General features: G+C 40.5%; 4 protein-coding genes across 4 annotated transcripts; all 4 read left to right on the top strand.

Annotated features, from left to right (window-relative positions):
- Positions 1-236: 236 nt before the first annotated feature.
- rps20 (ribosomal protein S20) lies at positions 237-1,920 on the top strand. Its single transcript, XM_079234432.1, has 4 exons — positions 237-378; positions 1,258-1,357; positions 1,542-1,615; positions 1,702-1,920. The coding sequence occupies exons 1-4, from the start codon at positions 376-378 to the stop codon at positions 1,882-1,884; spliced, it is 360 nt and encodes a 119-aa protein (XP_079090558.1). The 5' UTR covers positions 237-375; the 3' UTR covers positions 1,885-1,920.
- Positions 1,921-3,498: 1,578 nt separating this feature from the next.
- On the top strand, positions 3,499-8,837 carry LOC306750822 (kinesin-like protein KIF20A; the record flags this gene model as incomplete). The annotated part of the gene is made up of 18 exons (XM_079234296.1): positions 3,499-3,591; positions 3,775-3,870; positions 3,956-4,075; positions 4,181-4,319; positions 4,388-4,572; positions 4,681-4,774; positions 4,945-5,121; positions 5,220-5,331; positions 5,407-5,469; positions 5,920-6,066; positions 6,241-6,406; positions 6,482-6,658; positions 7,208-7,347; positions 7,484-7,649; positions 7,859-7,982; positions 8,247-8,317; positions 8,416-8,535; positions 8,631-8,837. The coding sequence occupies 18 exons, from the start codon at positions 3,499-3,501 to the stop codon at positions 8,835-8,837; spliced, it is 2,397 nt and encodes a 798-aa protein (XP_079090422.1).
- Positions 8,838-9,950: 1,113 nt separating this feature from the next.
- On the top strand, positions 9,951-12,795 carry rgs9bp (regulator of G protein signaling 9 binding protein; the record flags this gene model as incomplete). The annotated part of the gene is made up of 3 exons (XM_079234485.1): positions 9,951-10,046; positions 11,389-11,695; positions 12,419-12,795. 3 exons carry the CDS (start codon positions 9,951-9,953, stop codon positions 12,793-12,795), a joined length of 780 nt encoding a protein of 259 aa, XP_079090611.1.
- Positions 12,796-14,228: 1,433 nt separating this feature from the next.
- Positions 14,229-18,708, top strand: mcur1 (mitochondrial calcium uniporter regulator 1). The gene is made up of 9 exons (XM_079234652.1): positions 14,229-14,521; positions 15,915-16,028; positions 16,141-16,244; positions 16,614-16,715; positions 16,987-17,028; positions 17,164-17,235; positions 17,354-17,407; positions 17,682-17,796; positions 18,108-18,708. The coding sequence occupies exons 1-9, from the start codon at positions 14,311-14,313 to the stop codon at positions 18,161-18,163; spliced, it is 870 nt and encodes a 289-aa protein (XP_079090778.1). The 5' UTR covers positions 14,229-14,310; the 3' UTR covers positions 18,164-18,708.
- The last annotated feature ends 735 nt before the right edge of the window (positions 18,709-19,443 follow it).

Raw genomic sequence — 19,443 nt, 5'->3', positions numbered from 1 at the left:
ATCTTATTTGAGTGATTTGAAAGTATTTTTGAAATGTATTTGATACATCTTACAACAACAAAATAACAACAACAAATATGCCTATGTTCATGTGATCTTTTAGATAGAAAGAAGGACATTTTTGTTTCAATTTTTGCCAGGCGTCTAAGTAATGTTTCTTGATGTATGAGTGTAGACACTAGATGTCGCTGTTGAGGTAAAAGGCCTAAAACACTAAAGAAGAAGTAACAGAGACCCGGATGGACAGTACATAAGCAGGAAACTGCCCTTCTCTCCCTCTTTTTCTGATCAGCTAACCAAGTTGGTTGCTCTTATTCCTGGCTCACCGCTGTTCGCTTGAATTTCTCCCGAATAAGTCGGTCAGGGATCATTGAAATGGTACGTGCTGTTTGAATATAACCGTCACTCTTGTACGAAGTTCATTTTGTGGTGGTTTAGTAAATAAATAGTTTAACTCTATCGTGGAACGTCTGCTACGTCTTTAGGCTAACGATAGCGCCGACAGCTCGTGTCTCGTGGAGTAGGTCTCCCGCCGTGAGTCATTCAAAAACTGGACTATTAAATAATACTTTGTCTATAAACAAAGTTGTAAACCTTTCAGTTCATGCACTTCACATTTCCAGAGTGTTTTATGACACTCTATAATTCGGCATACTTTAAAATACAGTCTTTGCTTGAAATTAAAGCTTTAAGATAACATATTTTTGCTAATTTGACAGGTTATGTGGAGCAATTGACGTGTGAATGTATGAATCATTTACACCAAGTCATCGTTAACTACATCATAGCACACGCTTTTTTTCTTTTCTTATGAAGCATAACCTAGGTTAACTTAAATATTGGGCGCTCCACGTGCTAGCTTTCGTTAGCTAGTGCTGCGTTTAGGTGCTGCCCGTAAATCTCCAGCGTGTTGGACGTCCAAACCATTGGCAGAATTAATAAAACTACCATCCTTTATTTTAGAAAATTACCATAAATTATATCAATTGTCATTATTTTCAGCAATGCAGAGTTGGCTTCTTTAGATTATTGATGTCACGTGTAGTTTTCTTGTAATGGTAAACTACAGTGTTTAGGTGATGTAAGCGAAGATGGGGCTGTTACTGTGTAATACTGGAGAAAATATCCATGTCCTTAACTCTGCCAGTTTCTTCAGTACATCTCCGCTCACAAACTGGTACTGTAGTACCAGTATAATATAAAATGTGATTTCAATGTCAGGGCCTGCATTTTAATGACTTGTTTCCACGCATGCAGGCTTTCAAGGACACTGGCAAGGCACCTGTTGAGACCGAGGTCGCCATTCACCGCATTCGCATCACCCTCACCAGCCGTAATGTGAAATCTCTGGAGAAAGGTAACTAAACTCAAAGTGGCTTAATGTTGTGACTGGAATGTAGATGTGTGCGATGAGGACAATTTCCATCTGATAAACCATGAAGACTGGATATACGCTATTCTGAGCCCTGGCCATTTAAGTATTATGATGTAATTGCTGGTTGAATTTGTTCTTAAAAGTTTTGTCTGCTTGTAATCCTCAGTCTGCGCAGACTTGATCCGTGGCGCTAAGGAGAAGAGCCTGAAGGTGAAGGGACCTGTCCGCATGCCAACCAAGGTACTGACGTGCACAAGCTAGATTACTTTTTGATTTGCCATTCTTGGTTTGGCCAAACTAAAAGAAAACAATTCTGCCCCTTCCAGACTCTGCGCATCACCACCAGGAAAACTCCCTGTGGTGAAGGATCCAAAACCTGGGATCGCTTCCAGATGAGGATCCATAAGCGCCTGATTGATCTGCACAGCCCATCTGAAATTGTCAAGCAGATCACCTCCATCAGCATCGAACCCGGTGTAGAGGTTGAAGTTACCATCGCAGACGCATAAACAATGCACATCGTTCAATAAAGAACTGAACAAGGAAACTGATATGTGTCTGTGTGGGCTTTGTCTGAAGCAAAGATTCTTAAAAGTGTAAATGGATGAAATGCCACAAAAGGGAGTGTGGAACGGGTCCATAAATATACTATCAAAGGTCATGTGATATTGAAGCTAAAAGGAGTAGTTTGGGAGCAGTGCATGCCTCCAAGAAAGGAACATAATTCACCAAAGTGATAAAGAAGGCAAAATAATCTGCACTCCAATTCTGTTTCTACAGAATTGTTAGCACATATTGCTAAATAAAAGATGTGTTTCAGTTCAACCAGGTTTTAAAAATGTCTCATGGCCATATGATTTGCCACTTATTTAGAGCGGCATAAGTATGAGACTTTTCAGCCAATATTGGTGCCTGAGTCATTTTTACTGTACATGGTATTTAAATTTAATCCACAGGGCTGTTTCTAGCTGGTCCAGAGTTTGTTTTGGAAAGATTCCTGTCATTTGGTGACTACTTTGAAGTCGATGAAGAAAACTAGATGCATAAATGTGACCAGGCTTGCTTTATAAAAGTGAAATGCTTTCATTTGGTTTTTACGTTCCGTTTTGATTTTCTTTACAAAGCTCTAATGAGAAAAAACTTATTTGTGGGTGGATTTAAAATGATGGGGGTACGTGAGATTTAAAAAAATATATTTTTAACCATCCACTAGTGACTTTAGTATTACTAGTATGAACCCTGGACATGGTTGCTTGTTTGAGACATTGGGGATATGGTTTTAGGTATTCTATTCACACAATGCATCCTTTTGATGTAGGCTTGCTTATTTTAAATGAACATCCATTAAAAATAGTTATTTAATAAATATTCAATAAATTATGAGTAAGTTCATGAACTGAATTCTATATTAAATCCGACACTGGTGGCACAGTGCTGTGTATTACATCTTTTTTTCAACCAAAAATACTTTGCACTGGTCAGGGGATACTCGGCTGGAAAACATTTCACGGGGTTCATCACTGGAATAAGGTTGAGCACCACTGCCTTTGAGATCTATTAAGTGAGTCTATGGAACGGTCCTTTCTCACAGCAGACCTGGACTTATCGTAGATGGTACAGCACAGGTGTTACTAACGATGTCTCTCTTTGATCAAGAGTGACACTCAGTCACGTGTGCTTTCTGATCCAAAATGTCTCAAGCAGTCTGGGAACATAGCTTTGAGTGACTGATAGAAAACGAGTCTTGGTATTATTTTGGTATCAAATAAATAAAACATTTCCTTTTTAGTTGTACTACAACTATGAATATTCAGAGATTGATCCCGAGGCAATGATTTGATACATCTCTGTTGAACTCCAGCAGAGTTCTGAGCTGGTTGGTCAGTCCTGCTGATTTGCTTGATTTCACACCTGCTTTCAATTAAAACTAATTACCAGCTCCTCCTGGATTCTCAGTGAGGGAACACCATCAGACATACATGTAGGTCAAATACATAATTCTTAAGGCCAAAATCTCTTTCAGTCAGGGAACTGTAAGATCTCCATTGATCACAACTTTGTTTTCGCCAAGTAGTAAAATAATACATTAATCGATAGACGTGTTGGGGCTTCCTTGCATCAAGATGAGTACAGTTAATTTGACGGCTGAGGACAGCGTCAATCTGCAGCCTGTTGACATGGACTTGACTTGTAATGCCAGCCCTTCATCCCAGCAGGTAATGTTTTTTTAGTTTTTGTTTGAATCGAACAGTACGAATGCTCAAATTCAGTTTCATGTTGTACTCGTGGCTTTTAGCATCTCTGACCTGTCAGGATGCCTGTCCCTAGGCCAGAAGACCTTAAATACACCCTACGACTCTGCGGTTTAGTTTCCAGTCTGGTTTGTCTTTGTGTTTTAGACTGAGCTGCCAGGTGGTGCTGAGCAGCAGACCATGAGCGTGTACCTCAGAGTCAGGTCTCTCTCCAGAGAGGAACTCTCTGATGGGGAGGATCAGGTACAAACACACCTCCTATGAGCGCATGCCGCACACACAAGCCATCGTTTAGATGCAACCCTATGAACTGGTGTTTTCTCTTCAGGGTTGTGTTGTGATTGAAAACAACCAGACGGTGACACTGAAAGCCCCGAAGGGTTCTGCCACCATGAAGAGCAGTGAGAAGGGCATCGGCATGGCTCTCCACAAATTCTCCTTCTCACAGGTCTGCAGCATTGGAAATTGTAGTACTGCTCCTATATCTCCCTGAAATATACTGTGGACGAGCTGTGTACTATTTTTAACCAACTGTCTTTCGGTTGGCTTTTAGATTTTTGGACAAGAGATGACCCAGTCTGAGCTTTTTGAGAACACTGTCAAAAGCCAAATGTCTGATTTCTTGGATGGGAAGAATGCGCTGATATTTAGCTATGGTGTAACCAACGCAGGGAAAACCTACACAATCCAAGGTACAGATGGAAGCTCAACAGCATCCAAATGAGCGTAAAAACTTAAAGTATGTTGTGAAATGTTTTAGGGACTCCAAAAGAGCCGGGCATACTCCCTCGAGTGCTGGACGCCACCTTCCACTACATCAGAGGCCGTCTGCATGAGGGGATGGACCTGAAGCCCTACCTCAGGAATGGTGCACAGCATCTGGATCCGGACCAAGTCCAGCAAGAGAAAAGTGCTAAAGCTGCCATTTTTGCTTCAGTCAAAGATGTGAGGGAAAAGTCTTGCCAACTTTATTTGGCATCGCCAGAAATATTGTTAGGATTTTTTAACAATTGATAAGGCCACAATGCTCTCTATTTCTTTGCTCCCATCCAGGATTGTGATCCTCTCCGGGCCAATGGTTGTTTAGAGTCCTTGTCTTCTCCCTCCACCCGTTTCTCTTCCTCCCCTTTGTCCTACGATCAGACCGGTAGCGCTCATAAATTATACACACAGAACATTTATTGTCTTGCATTGTAAAAAACGGTTTAAGCTTGAAGTAGTCCGAGTTTGGACTCAAATGAGGAGGTGCTCAAAATGTCATTATGTATGATCCTTAAATGTTTCTGTTTCACTCTCTGACTTCATCTCCTTCTTTAGTGTTGGCAAGCGACCCAACCGAAGCGGGCAGCAGCCAGTTTGCCTTGTGGGTTGCATTCTTTGAAATCTACAATGAGTGTGTGTACGATTTGCTTCAACCCCCTTTGTGCTCAAAGTCCAAGAGACGTGCTGCTCTTCGAGTGTGTGACGATGGTGCTGGAAATGCTTACGTTAAAGGTGAGCGGGACTTCATCAGGTGTTCTCGAGTTGGTAGAAATAAACGGCAGTAGTCTTCACGTTGCTCGAGGCTTAAAACTGAATTGAAATTATTTCAGATCTCAGTTGGCTTAACATCCAGACCCTGGGAGAAGCCTTCAAACTGCTCCAGTTTGGAAACAAAAACAGAAGTGCTGCAGCCACAAAGATGAACCAGTCGTCGAGCAGAAGGCAAACCCTTGTTTCATCGTGTCTGTGCTTGGTGCCATTTTTCTGTTTTCAAAGCTCAACCTATTTGCCTTACAGCCACAGCATATTTACCATGAAGTTACTGAAGATCGATGGCAGTGCAGTTGAAAGGATCTCAGAGTATGTATCTGCCAGAGATGTCATGAATATTCAAGCAATGCTTATGTGGTTTTTTGTTTTGTGTGCCTGCATTTGTTAGTAGCTGTGAGGAATTGTAGACTCATCCACTTATACAGTGACAATATAAGCTAACCTGCCTATGGTGGAAATTTGAATCAAGTTTCTTGGAAAACTATGGAAAATAACTGTGGCCAAGTATGGCACATGGTGATTGTAATGATAATAAAAAAGGTCATACAGTAAAGAAAACTGAACAAGAAAGCAGACAATGTATACACCTAAAATGTATCCAAAGAGGTTGGAATAAACACCAGACATGACCGCGAAAGATAATTGAATCGAAGCCTTACTGCTTCGGAGTTATTGGACCAGATTGAAAGTTTGTAGTTGATTTTTGGCCCTCATGCGCCATGAAAGAAGATAAAATGCATAAAACAACTTTATTCTCAGGTTTTCTTTGTGTGACCTGGCCGGCTCAGAACGATGCAACAAAACCAAGACGTTTGGGGAGAGGCTGAGGGAGGCAGGGAACATCAACACCTCCCTGCTCATTCTGGGGAAATGCATCACTGCCCTCCGCAACAATCAGACTGACCGGTACAGTTGGTTCCTAATGTGTCACCAGCTACAAATACTTGTTTGACAAGTGAAGCAAGGCAGCGGCGACTCTAAAGAATGTGGATGTTTTTGCATTGCTAAAACCCTGCAATATGTGCTTTTGCATTATTAAAGCCCTTTTATTTTTGTAATTTCTTCTGTACTGTTTACCAGAATGAAGAACAGCTACATTCCCTTCAGAGAGAGTAAACTCACCAAGCTCTTCCAGGCAGTTTTCTGCGGCAAAGGAAGGGCGTCGATGATCGTCAACATCAACCAGTGTGCTTCCACCTACGATGAGACTCTCCATGTTATGAAATTCTCTGCTGTTGCCAAACAGGTTAGTCTTGAGAATGCAATGGAGTGAGCGGGATCTTTTTTTAAATGCCACTGATCTTCCCTGTGCTGTCTGTAGGTGATGCAGGTGATCCCAGACAAGCCTCGGGAGTCTTTGGCTCCCTGCTTGGTCGGCCGTGACGGCAAGCCTCTGAGGAATGAAAGGATCGACAGCCAGGCCCTGGAGAGCGACCTGTCTGAGGAGGAGCTGCTGGATGAGGAAGACGAGGCGAACATGTCTTTGCTGCCACAGAACGTAAAACTGTTGCTCCGTGTCACAGCCCTTGTTTCAAAAATGTACCAGAGATGAACCGTTCTCCAGTTGTATTTTTGGTAACAGAATCAGCCCCATGTATTACTTGGGTGGGTTTACCTCAACGGCTGTCTATAACAGGTTTCTGCACATTGGGGTAGTTTGCCTTCAGGTTTCTATGTCAAAGCCATTTTTTCCCAAAATCTTCTTGGGTTACGGCAACAAACCTACTTGGTTCAGTAAAAGGTCATGGTTTGTGTTGAAAAATACCCTTTCTGGTAGAAGGCCCTGAAGGCAAACTTCTCCTGTATATATCAACTGAGCGCAACATTAGCGAGCTAACAAGCTAAACTAAGAAAGGGAATATCACTTGCTGAATATCTGCATGTTGACGTTAGCATTTAGTTCAAGCACTGCTGTGCCCAAATGCTGTTGTAGATTCTTAATGCTTTGTCAAATACAGCAGATGGGGAATATTTCACTTAAATCATTCTAAGATGCAATGTGCAGACCAAACTTATCTCCATGAATGCTTTACTTTCACTCTCCTAGGAGATGGTGAATATCATTGAAAGCCTGCGAACCAAACTCCTGGCCGAGCGAAGAAGAAACCTGGTTCAGGAAATGGAGATTCGGAAAGAAATGGGAGATGCCATGTTACAACAGCTCATGGAGAGTGAAGAGCTCCGCATGTAGGTTACTTTTTATTTCGCAAGAGAAGGCTTGTCATGCAGATGTGTGTCTGCAACCGAGGTGAGGGGTCAGCGACAACATCCCTCACGAAACCATTTGTTACAAACTTAAATGAGGTTTGCTTTTACCGTTCAGTCGACAGATCGAGGAGCAGAAGGAGAGCTACCAAGAAAAGCTGGAGAACACTTTTGAGATGTACAAGGATGCTATCAAAGAGCATGCATACCAGTGTGCTATGAACAATCTGGAGGATGACTATGTACCTCTTGAGGAGTTCATTGCTGTCCAGGAGAAGGTGGAGGTATGCCATTTGATCAACTTAAAAAAAAAGAAGGTTTGACTGGATCTTGTTATGTCCCACTGAAATGTACTGCAATAATACATTGTTCAAATCCCCGCTGCTACATATTGAATTGTGAAAAGCTAAATTAAGAATTAACCTACTAAACCAAGCGGTCAAATTTTGGTTTGTCATCAAAACTTAACATCTGTCTCTCACTGACTGCGTAGGCCCTGAAACGTAAAGTTTCAGAGTTGGAAACCTTGACTCCCAGTATTGGACGGGCATTGTGTGCAGTTCCAACAGTGGACCAGTCGTGCCAGACTCAACCATCCAAAGAGACAGAAGCAAGAGGTTATCATACGTCATATTCATACACACAGTTTAGCACCTTCCTCTTTCAGGGAATGTCCTCTGGGATGAATGTAGACAACTTTGTTTTAAATGGGAGTGGTTCAAGAGACGTACAACATGATGTTTTGAGCTTTTTTCCGTCTTTGAATTTGGTGTATTTTCTATTCGGTATTTCTATTGGTATGTTCTCCTCTCGGTTTGTTTCATTGAGCTCACCAGCTTTTGTTAGAAGGGCAATAAACGTCACTCATTTCCTCCCCACAGCGGAAGATCGCTGCAAACGGCTGTACAAAGAAAAATGTGCCATAGAGAAGATGTGTGAGGACAAACAACAGGTAAAGTGGCCAAATTTGAATTCTGTAATTTAATGAAACTTTGCATGAGACTGGTTCTGTGATCACTTGCTTAGTTTTACATTTAATGTCCGGTTCAGTTGATTTTGTCCCTAGAGCAAAGGTTGCTGGACGTCAGTGAAACGCTTCAGAAGGTCAGAGATGGCTTCCTGGAGAAATCGGCTGATGTGGAGGTTTTACAGAAGAAGTGTGACCATCAGGTGAGATGATACAAAGTGGGACAAATTATACTTGTAATGGCTTTAATACAATTTGAGCTGTTTGACTGGATCCAAACATGATTTTTTTTCACAAGACAAAATCTATGGACGACATACTACGGCAGAGCGTTGAAAAGGACCGCGAGATTGCCTCACTGGAGGCAGAGCTCTCCCAGAAGTCGCCTGTGAAGCCCAAAATCAAGCGAGGCCTGCTTGCCAACATCAAGGAAGCGGTGAATTCTCCACGGAAGGGTACACCTGGGCGAACGCTCAGGAACACGGTTAAGACTGCACACAACTGAAGAGCATCTGGACAAAAGGAGAGATTCCTTTTTGTTTTCAACAACTTAAACATGAACTGTTTTAGGGTACCTAGACATTAAACCGCAAGTGTGACTCATTTAATTTATTCATGTGTAGTGTGTTTCTAATTGTTTTTTTTATTCAAATTAAATTGCTTAAACTTCTAGGTGTGAAGTCATTTATATTAATCATTTCCAGTATAAATTTTTAATTTTTGAATAACTCTAAAGCTTCATTCGTGTCATTTCATGGGCACATGCATACATTTAGATTTCTTGTGTGCTGTATACACATAGAAGCCCATGCACACTTCTATAGAGCAATCACGCCAGGGAATTCATGCTTTGAACACACAGAACCTTGTATCAACCTGGTCAAACAAGGCCATCCATTATCGAGAGCCTGAGGAAAAGCAAACGACAAAAGACCCTGATAGATAAAGGAAACTATACACAATGTTCAATTCCTTAAGTGCATCAATATTTAATTTGCTTATTGGTCTATATTTGCCTGCAGCCACTAAGATCCCTTCATTCTTAACCAATGCAATATAAGAAACATGACTAATATTTCATGCATACATTGTGCTAGTAAAAAAACGTTATGTAGTATATTGACCTTTTACAGTTGAGTGAGTGAGGTAACAGAGTGCAGCCTCCTCTGTTAGTGAAAGGGCCATTGTGGGAGAGACAGCCAGCTGCTCTTCTATCTCTCTGGTCTCAGTGATAGTTAATGAGATTAGCTGTTCGTCTTGGCCTGCGTCAGTGCAAAGGGGTCAATCACAGGATTAGCACCTTGCTGAGGAGTTGCATCAGTTAATTACACTTTTTTTTTCCTCATTACTTAGACTTTCCCACCTCTGGCTCTTTGTGAGTTACTCTTTTTATCCACCAAAGCATGTTTAGCACCCGTAATTGCAATTTAGTCATTGGAGTGGAATTTTTGCAATGCATCATGCGGCTCTGGGACTGAGTCCGTCTCGAACCTCAGCAACTGAATGAAGCATCTACCAGGGGAGGAAGAGGAGCAGGGGCAGCCAGAGAAGTGACGGGCAGCTGGGCCAAAATCTTGCCTGCTGTGGCAGAGTCTGAGACTCTGGACAAGTCATCCTCATGCCACTTGTAAATAACAAAGTAGGCGATGATTGCACAGTTGGCACAGACGAGGCTTTGGCTGACGGAAAGGCTCTGGTGGATTCTTTGATTAAGGTAAGCTGCGTCAAGTTTTAAACGTCTCTTATTTATGCCACGACTATTTAGGAAATAGAATGTTGTGGTATTATTCTGACATTGCATGTATCCTAGTCAGTGTGAAATGTATTTTACAATTGAAGTAGAATAAATGTCACAAGGTTGATACAATTATTCAATCGCTACTATTGTTTTTATCTATTATATTTACATTCATATTTCACAGACTAAACTTACACAAGACATCCAAATATCCTTTTTCCCCCTGTGGCTAAAAAAGCACTCACTGAAAATAATTTCTTGGTCCACTGCGTCTTTGTGACCAATGTTGGATAACGCCACGGCCATGCCTGCATTTAGTCTGTTATTGACATGCATGCAGTTGTTTTAACCATCATTTACTATAATGTTATAGCTGTGTATGGCATGTAGTTAACTTGTGTGTTGGAAATATTTTATGCACAGTGAGGAAAAAAAGTATTTGGTCATCTACAAACCTAATTTTAGCTCCACCCTGAATATTTGCTTGATATGCAGTTGATGTATTTCTTTGACGCTTTTGAGCTTTCACTTGTATTAAGTATTTTAAATGAACAAGTGGAACAGTACTACGGTTCAAGTTATGCACAAATACTGTCTGGAAATGCGTAAATGCCAATGAATACAGCATATGTAGTTGTCATTGTTGTATTCCCACGCTCTGAGTGCACAAGGTTGTTTTGGCTTATCTAGAAATAGATCAATGATAAGGAGATTAATTGTGATATTTTTCATTGAAACTCCTCCTGCTAATCCTCCATGGCTAAGCTAATGCCTATTAATAAAACAGTGTTAGGATATGATCTAAATCATAAAAGTGGAATTGTTTTTACATCATTATTGTTACAAGCAGCTTCAGATAACTAATGGATATTGTTTTTTACCAATCCAAAGGCCAGTGTTTATTTTCTTTATGAAGCACTGACTTTGTCTGTCTTTTAAACACTGGACATATTTTTAACCTTAATAACAAAATTAATGTGTTCACTAGAGGACAGTTAGTGGTCTGCTGTATACTGGGTCGGCTGATGTGCACAGCTGGGGCGCGTATTGATATCAAGCACATTGGACGTTGCTGTTGTAAACTTTGAGTTTCAGGAGGAAGGCACATTCTTGCCTCCGAAGCCTGTATATCAGACAGTTTTCAGGTCTGAGTTATCAGGAAGTAATCACTTCTCTGAGATATCCAGCAAGGACACTCTGAAACATATTCATTTCAAGCAACTACAGAGGTGTGTTGGTTGCTAGCACACAGCGTCAGGTTACCTTAATTACACCCATGATCAATTAGCACAATGAAATTTGTATTTTCTCCACACAGGTGGTGGCATGTTACCGGCACTTGGCATCATGTGTCGGTGGGTGCACAGACAGTTTGCAGCTGCGGGAGGAGTTGCGGCAAACACGAGAGAAGGCCCAAATGTTGTCCATGTCCATCTGTAATCACCTGACCTCGCATCTCCGAAACAAGAGCCTGCCTGAGGGGCAGCGGAAGGAGATGGAGCTCCTCTGGGTGGCCTTCTCCTCCAGCCTGGAGCTCCTCCATGTTGACATGTGCAAAGTTTTCAACGTGGCTGAAATCTTCTCTCTGGCCAACACTGATAGCCTGGTGCAAACTGGCCTTCAAGGTAAATTATAGCCCTGCACCTCTTATTGTATATGTGAATAGTAGTTTAAGGGGTAGATTAATCATGCAAATCATTTGGTGGGGTATTTTTGCAGGCAGCTACTACTTTCCTTTCAAATCCACTGGTGGCAATAGTAGTGTATACTTTTCAGTCTTTTGTTGAATGGATTTTAGAGAGGCGTTGATGGCCATTTTGGAGGATGTACGTTGTTGAAACGTATCGCATTATACAGAGACGTGTCTCTGTTATTTAGCCCAGTGGTTCACAACCTAGAGGTTGGGACCGGCAATTGTGTCACAAGACAATTGAAAGCGGTCGCCAGATAGTTGTGGAGAAAAAAACAAGACATTTTATACTGTTTTTCTTTCACTTCATACCGCCTGTTCAAGTGAAATTATCTGTCCCAGAATATTGAGTGTTTGTGATGGGGGGATGGGTTACGGTGGGTCAGGGGAGATAAAACGTCACTGAATGCACAAAACACTCACAGTGCCTGGAGCACATACACGATGCCTTTTGTGTTAGCTGTTGAAACTAAACAAAGTGGTGTGTCGCAATGCAAAAAGGTTGAGAGCCACTGCATCAGCCTACCCTCACTGATATGAATCATAGAAACACTTGAACATTATAACCGTCATGGGGTAAAAATGTACTGCAGGACTGTTGCAGGCTGCATTAGAATCAGTTGAATCATGGATAAAAAGTTTAATTTTGCCCATGCAGGAGGAGGCACTGAGGTGGCGGCCCGGGCCCTCAGTCTGCCAGACCTGAACCAAGCCCAGAGCCCAAACCTCCCTCCTGGGCTCGAGAGCCAGGAGCGCGACACCATGGAGCAGGAGATCAGCCAAATTGACCACATGATCGATGACATGGAGATGAAGGTCAACGTGATGCGCTGGATGGTGGAGCCCCATGGGCCACAGTACGCAGACCCGCTCAGCAGCACCGACAGCGCCTCCCTGGCTCTGCTCTCCGTCGATGAGGAGCAGCCTGGACACCAGCCTCTATGCCAGCGCAGTCAAATCTTTGTGCTCTTATTGATATTTGCTGTTGTGTTGGTGTCAGCCACGTTATCTGTCTGTATCGTCTTCTTGTCATGAGCGAAACCTTATTACTCAACTTATTGTATTTCTTTAAAAAAAATAACTACTGCAATTACAGGAGTTTTCTCTTTCCATACTCCTTCCAGGACAAGTTTCTTTTTGTAATAGCGGCTAAATTATCTACTTGTGCATGAGATTTGTCTCAAGATACGCTGCAATAAATCTGGATGCAAACCAGTTTGACATTTATTGCGCTGAATCCAACGCTGCCATACACTTTAAACTGTCTTTGTTGAACAAAGTAAGAATAAAAAAAAACATGGCCAGTGGGATCTGGTTTAAAATAACTTATACAATATAAGACAGGTGGCTGATTTTACTTTACCTAATTATAAAAAATAATAGAGCTTATATTTCCCATTGTTCAGTACAGTGCATTCTCCTTCCCTATAAATAAGAAAAGTCAGAAAGAAACGTGTCACGTTTTATTCCTTGTTGCCATTGAGAAGACATAGGTGCGGATGCTTTGTAGTTAATATACTGTAACAAGCAGAATATTCATTTCCAATGACTTCTTTTGATTCAGTTTGACTTATTGTGTATATAATCTTTGCAGTAGATAACTGACAATGTATGGTTATGCATTGTAGAAGTATCAACTTTGATATGAAACTGTTATTTTCCATTTATTTTACTGTCTAGCACCTTGGTAAAGCACCAAATACGTGTATGCAACAGGAAATGTACAGAATTTAAACTGCATTAAATTACCCATTCTACTATAGTTTTTGTTCGGTTTTTATTTTGAAAAAGGTTAATACAATACAAATCTGATAGGATCTACGAAAGTCTGTGGATCTAATATGGCTTGCAGGATATACTGTAACTGTGGGTCACACTTATCATCATGCCTTATCATGAAGAAACATAATTGATCATGGCGAGATCACAGAATACTAATTTTGTGATATTGAGGAAATATAAACTGACCCATCAAATGCAATGATACAGACACATCATTGAAGACTCAAGCTTTTTTTGTTTGTTTATATTTCTTTGAGAGACAACTAGTGTGATTACTGGCAGTGGCAAATCTGTGGCCGGTGTCAGTCAAGTGCCAGGACTAGTCAGAGACTTGCCACCAGTAGTCAGAGAGGTTTCCACAGTCCTGACACCTGACTGAGGTGATATTGTGATGCAAAAATATAATGAAAAGTCTACAGTTAAAATTATAATAAATAATAAGATAGATAATTTTTAGAGTCATTTTAACAATTGTTTCAGTTTAATTTAGAAACAGTTTGACATGTGACTTCTGCTGCCACCCCACAATGCAACACACATATGACAAACGCGTTTGACACAAGTGAGCTTTATTTTGAAGGGCGTGTGACCGGACGTGGGGAAGTTTCACGCGCCTCCCTCTCTTGTCTGACGGGATGGCGGGGGCGGCAATAACTAACTCGGTGAAAAGTTTCAATTCAGCCGAGCCAGAGCGGCAGTACGATGCCCGGGATCCTCACAGACGGGAGTAGAGCCCAGCAGCTGCTGTCGTAACACTCAGCCTCCACAATGGCGCTGAAACAGTGTCGTTCGCGACTCAAACGGCTGGGCGTTAACCACCCGGAAAAGCGGTGCGACCTCGGCCGCAGCTTTGTGTACTCAAACATGTCCGGCTTGACAGCTGTTAACCAACTCCCGTGTGTCGTCCTTCCACCTCCGAGGAGCTTGGAGAAGCCGCTATGGAGAGGGAGACTGAAGGTTACCCATGTGTCCGCAAGAGGTAACTGGACTCGCTTGGTCTCGACTCTCTAACCCGCTCCCGGGCTGACGTTATCTCACGTTAAAGCTCCAGTCTGTGCTTTACTGTGGTGATGTAGCTTGTACGTGTACACGATAGGTAGTTGCGTGCCCTTTTCTAATCTCCCACGCGACACAATGCTCATCACGGCACAAAGTCTATGACCGGAAGACTTGTCGTAAACTCTTGTTTGAGTGTCAAAATAAAAGTCCTCCACTTCCCTTGGATACAATGAAGTATCCATCGGAACTGCTGAATGCACCAACTATAAACTTCTTCAGGAGCAAATCTTTGTAAACAACGCAGTGTCTTCTAGATCCTTCTAAAGCCAGACCCTGATGCTAAATCTAAAATGTTTTCAGGAGACACCTTTGCCCGCATCCCCACACTGTATTTACATAATATGCCATTATTTTGAGGCTTGTCGGCACCACAGAGGGTTGAGCTTTGTGTTTTTTAAATATATATTCTTCATCAACGAATTATCTTCAAATTGTTTAAATGGTTGATATTTGTGAATTTGGTCCAACCTGTACTCACCCACCACACAGCCCGATGGTTATTGTTGTTCTGAAGGTCATATTAAAGCAGTAAAAGAAGTGGCATAGGGTGTATAATGGAAACAGTGGCACAGCAGCAAACAAAAACAGTGACAAAATATATAAAATATGCAACTTTTAAAACAGCCGTGCACTTGCACAGCTATCAATTCTTTCACATGTGATTAAGTGCTGAAGTATGTGAGTGTGTTAGTTTATAATTGTGTTATTCTGATATGAAACACTAAATGAGAAGTATGGGCTATAAGGGATGATCAATATGAGGCTCCATAATATATAAGAACATTTTAAGTAAATGTATAATACATTATATATGTGCGGTTTGTATCTTTAATGGGTCAAATCTGTCCTAAAACCACCTTGTGTTATTAATTATGTCAATGCTTACAGAGTATGTGGACACTGCCCATTTGTTTAATATTTATGTAACTTCAGTCTTGAAGCTTTTTAATAAAGCAATGTAAATATTGCATCATTAAAAAGTCTCACCTCAGCTTTTTAATAAAGCAATGTAAACATTGACTCAAGCTTTTTTTGTTTGTTTATATTTCTTTGAGAGACAACTAGTGTAAACATTGTTTTATTAAAAAGCTGAGGTGAGACTTTTTAATGATGCAATATTTACATTGCTTTATTAAAAAGCTTCAAGACTGAAGTTACATAAATATTTAACAAATGGGCAGTGTTAAAATATGCAGTGACATACATATTGCAAAAAGGAAAGGAAGGAAAAAGGAATATTTCTACAATTGTGGTGTCTGGGTAATGCTCAATTTCTTGTATCTTCACTTCCATCTTCATGTCACTGATTTCAGGGCTGAGTACCTCCATCAGAGCTCCCGAGTATCTGAAACCAGATGTGCCGAGGTCTGAAAGCGGGAAGCTGTTTTTTGATACCCATGCAGTGGTGCGACTCTTTGAGGAAAATGGTTCGGCTTTCATTTGTCACTTAAAAAAAAAAGAAAAGTCACAATATTACTTTGCTTCGTCAAAAAACGACCTGTTGATTTTCCTCACGTAGACGCACTTGTCGTTGAACAGGCTTCACGACTCAGCAAGCCGAGGCGATGGTTCAAGTGCTGGTGAGGATGACAAAGTCGAACATGGACGCCATCTACAACGACATGGTCACCAAAGTGCAGCAGGTGAGACAGCGGGAGGAGGTTTGTTTCTCGTACCTTTACTGTAAATACATGAGTAAGCACGACGTCGCCACCAGTCAAAAAGCTGTTCCTCAAGTCCTGTAAAGGTCACTGAACCGAGAACATTGTGTCTCCTGGTCCCCTGATAGAAAACAGATGCTTACCGTGCAAAACGGAGTGTAACTGTGTGTGCAATGTAGGAAGAGGAGGCAAATAAAATCAATCAAACTCTCTTCATACTGACTATCGCGTCACCATAACATCTGGATTTCCAGTTGTTCTCATTTCCATATCTGTCCTTACTTTGTGTCCAGATGAGTAATTTGCTTTACATAACTATGTTTTTTTCCTCTTTCATTTTCGCTCTTGCAGGAAATCATGTTGCAGCGTCTGATGTCTCAAATAGCCGCCGTGAAGAAGGACATGATCATCCTCGAGAAGAGCGAGTTCACCACTCTACTGGCAGAAAACGAGGCAAGTATGGTTACCAGCTGCCCTGCGCCTGTGAATATAGATTATATATTCAAATTGGACAATTGAATGGTCACATCAATAATCTGAATAAAAAATATAAAGCAGAATACAAATAATTTAATTAAATACAAATCAGTCACTCCACCTAAGGAGTGTAAATTCCTCTTACACTAATGACTCAGTGTGTGTGTGTGTGTGCGTGTGCAGTATGTTCTGTCTGTTGTTCTCTTTTCTGAATCATATGATTTTTGATATTTAACATTTATTCCAGAAACTCAAGGTCCAGTTATTGCAGTTCAAGGTCCAACTGGCTGTAAGTGGTCATTCTGATTTACTCAAATCACTTCATGTCCATGTTTGATGGTAGAAACATTTCATCATCCTTTTCCTCATCCAAGATGTTTTTATTTTACGCTTTCCTTTGCGTCTCTCCTCGGCCACCTTGCAGGATGTCATGAATAAAGTTCGCTCTGACACTGTCATGGACATGCATTTGGAGAAAAGTCGTGGAAAAGAATTGGTAAGTGCTTGAGAACATTAAATAAGCGAGATCTGTATCTACACTACAGTACATAATAACAGATAATGACTTCCTATTTCAATTATCTTCTGAACAAAACATTGTTTGTCATTTTCAGAAAGTAAAGCATGAGAAGTTGCTTCTAGAAACGCGAACTGAGATTATGGAAATGGTTTGTATATGTGCAGTAGACATTCACATCCGATCTTAACTGCATGGTTATCTACATAGTGTACAGTCTGGTCAGACGATGGTTCAGTTATGACACGTGTTCTTTTATAACAACTTTATAGCCTATGCAAAACCCTGTTGTGCAAAACGTAGTATGCTTTAGTGTACTAAAAAAAATTACTTTTGAAATGTCATAAATGTTATAAATTTCTGTTAAATCTTTGATCTTATTGTTAATGTTTCTTTTTTATCTTTTAATGCTCTCCTTTTTACAGACGGCAGAGCAAGATCGTCATATATCTCAGACCAACATGAAAATAGACACCGAAGTGGCTGGTTTGAAAACCATGTTAGAATCTCATAAACTGGATACTATAAAATACCTTGCAGGTGGGACATTGTGCGTTGTTGTTACGTGGAACCAGAGACCACCGCATTGGGCTGTCGAATTATCTTTATTGCAGTGGGGAAGAAACAGTTTATTAAGTGGGTTAATACAGGTTAACTATTGCAGATTAAGCATTATTCATTTTAAACATTTTCAATACAAGAAAGTGCTCATTTTGGGTGTTTAAGCTTAAATTTGAAGGAAACTGCATTTTCTCAACTGTTCAGAAGTCAAATAAATATGAAGTAAATGACTGTGACTTACTTAAGCAAGTAGAAGAATAATGATTGACCGATGCTTTTTTCTTTTTTAGGTTCAGTGTTCACCTGTCTCACGGTGGTCTTGGGTTTCTATCGTATTTGGATGTGAGCAGGACTGCAATTGTGATTTTAAACTTTCAAATCCCCCAAATCTAAAAATAGTCAGAGACCAAATGTCTTTTGTTTCAGAAAGTCTGTATGCATCGGTTTAATCTTATTATTTTCTCAGAAGTACAAATTATGAAAATTGAAGATTTTCAAATAATGAAATTTAGATTAGTTGATTATCTACTCTCCCTCAGAGCTGATAATGTTTTAACTATATCACGGTTATTTTTTGGCTGCCAGAATGTATTTGATAAATATACTTAAAAGTTTTACTAAGTCCAATTAATCTTTTTATGTATTGTCCACTAAAGAAACTCCAAAAAAACTGAAGTTATACTTTTAAAAAAAGTATTTATTTTGTATGTGTATATCACGCTGTATAGAGAAAATCAGAAGAAGAATGGGTTACTGTGACTCAACCACCTAGCTTTATTATCACAGATATTTAATCTGTTTCTATCTGTATGCTTTGTGGTCTCAGAAATGTTTAGGATGATTGCTTAATTAATGTTATTTTAATTAAATGAATGGTCAATACATGTCAACTTTTTGCCAACAAATGAAGTGTCTCTTTCGATTGATTTTTTTTGTTTAGAGATATATTTAATGGTACTGTTTTGGGGAACTGGCAATTACTGTCTTCTCTGTGTTTCAATTGCTTGTTATCATGATAATCCATAACGTAGCCTAACAAAAATATGGGACATCTGTGTACTGAAACTTCGTGATCTGGAAATGTGATTTAGTTTAAGGAGTGATAGTAATAGTTTTCGAATAATGTCAGTTGTGTGTCGCGAAGAAATAGTAGTAGTCTTGAGGGAAATAATGCCAAGAAAATAAACAGCTGACGAGGCACGTCAGACGGTTTAGTTTGGCTCTTATTTTGAAAGACACCTGAACCGGAAGTGTTTGTCGTAGTGGACCTGAGTGACTCCAATGTGTTCACTTCTGCCGACACGTGTGTCGCTGTCAAATAAGAGTTTATCCGCCAACAATAACCCAGCCGCTGTTGCATTGTAAGTTTACATGTATGTGTTGTAAAGGTAATATGTAAAAGATAGCTCGTTGCAGTGACTCGTATGGTAACGTAAGACCAGTTAGCGGCTAAGCTAGCAGGAGGAACCAAAGTAACGTTATAGATAGTTAACAGGTAAAGGCTGGTTCTGTACGTTTGACACGAGGTGTGTGTTATCTTTAGAGAGAAAACAAAAAGCACAATTACCACTTGACAAGTGTGTGAAGTGGTTGGCAACGGCTTCATTGATCAATTCTTAAATGCAA

Source organism: Taurulus bubalis (genome assembly GCF_910589615.1).
Source record: "Taurulus bubalis genome assembly, chromosome: 18".
Classification (NCBI taxonomy): domain Eukaryota; kingdom Metazoa; phylum Chordata; class Actinopteri; order Perciformes; family Cottidae; genus Taurulus; species Taurulus bubalis.
Note: the sequence above shows the minus strand (reverse complement) of the source record. Positions and strands in the feature narration are given on the sequence as shown.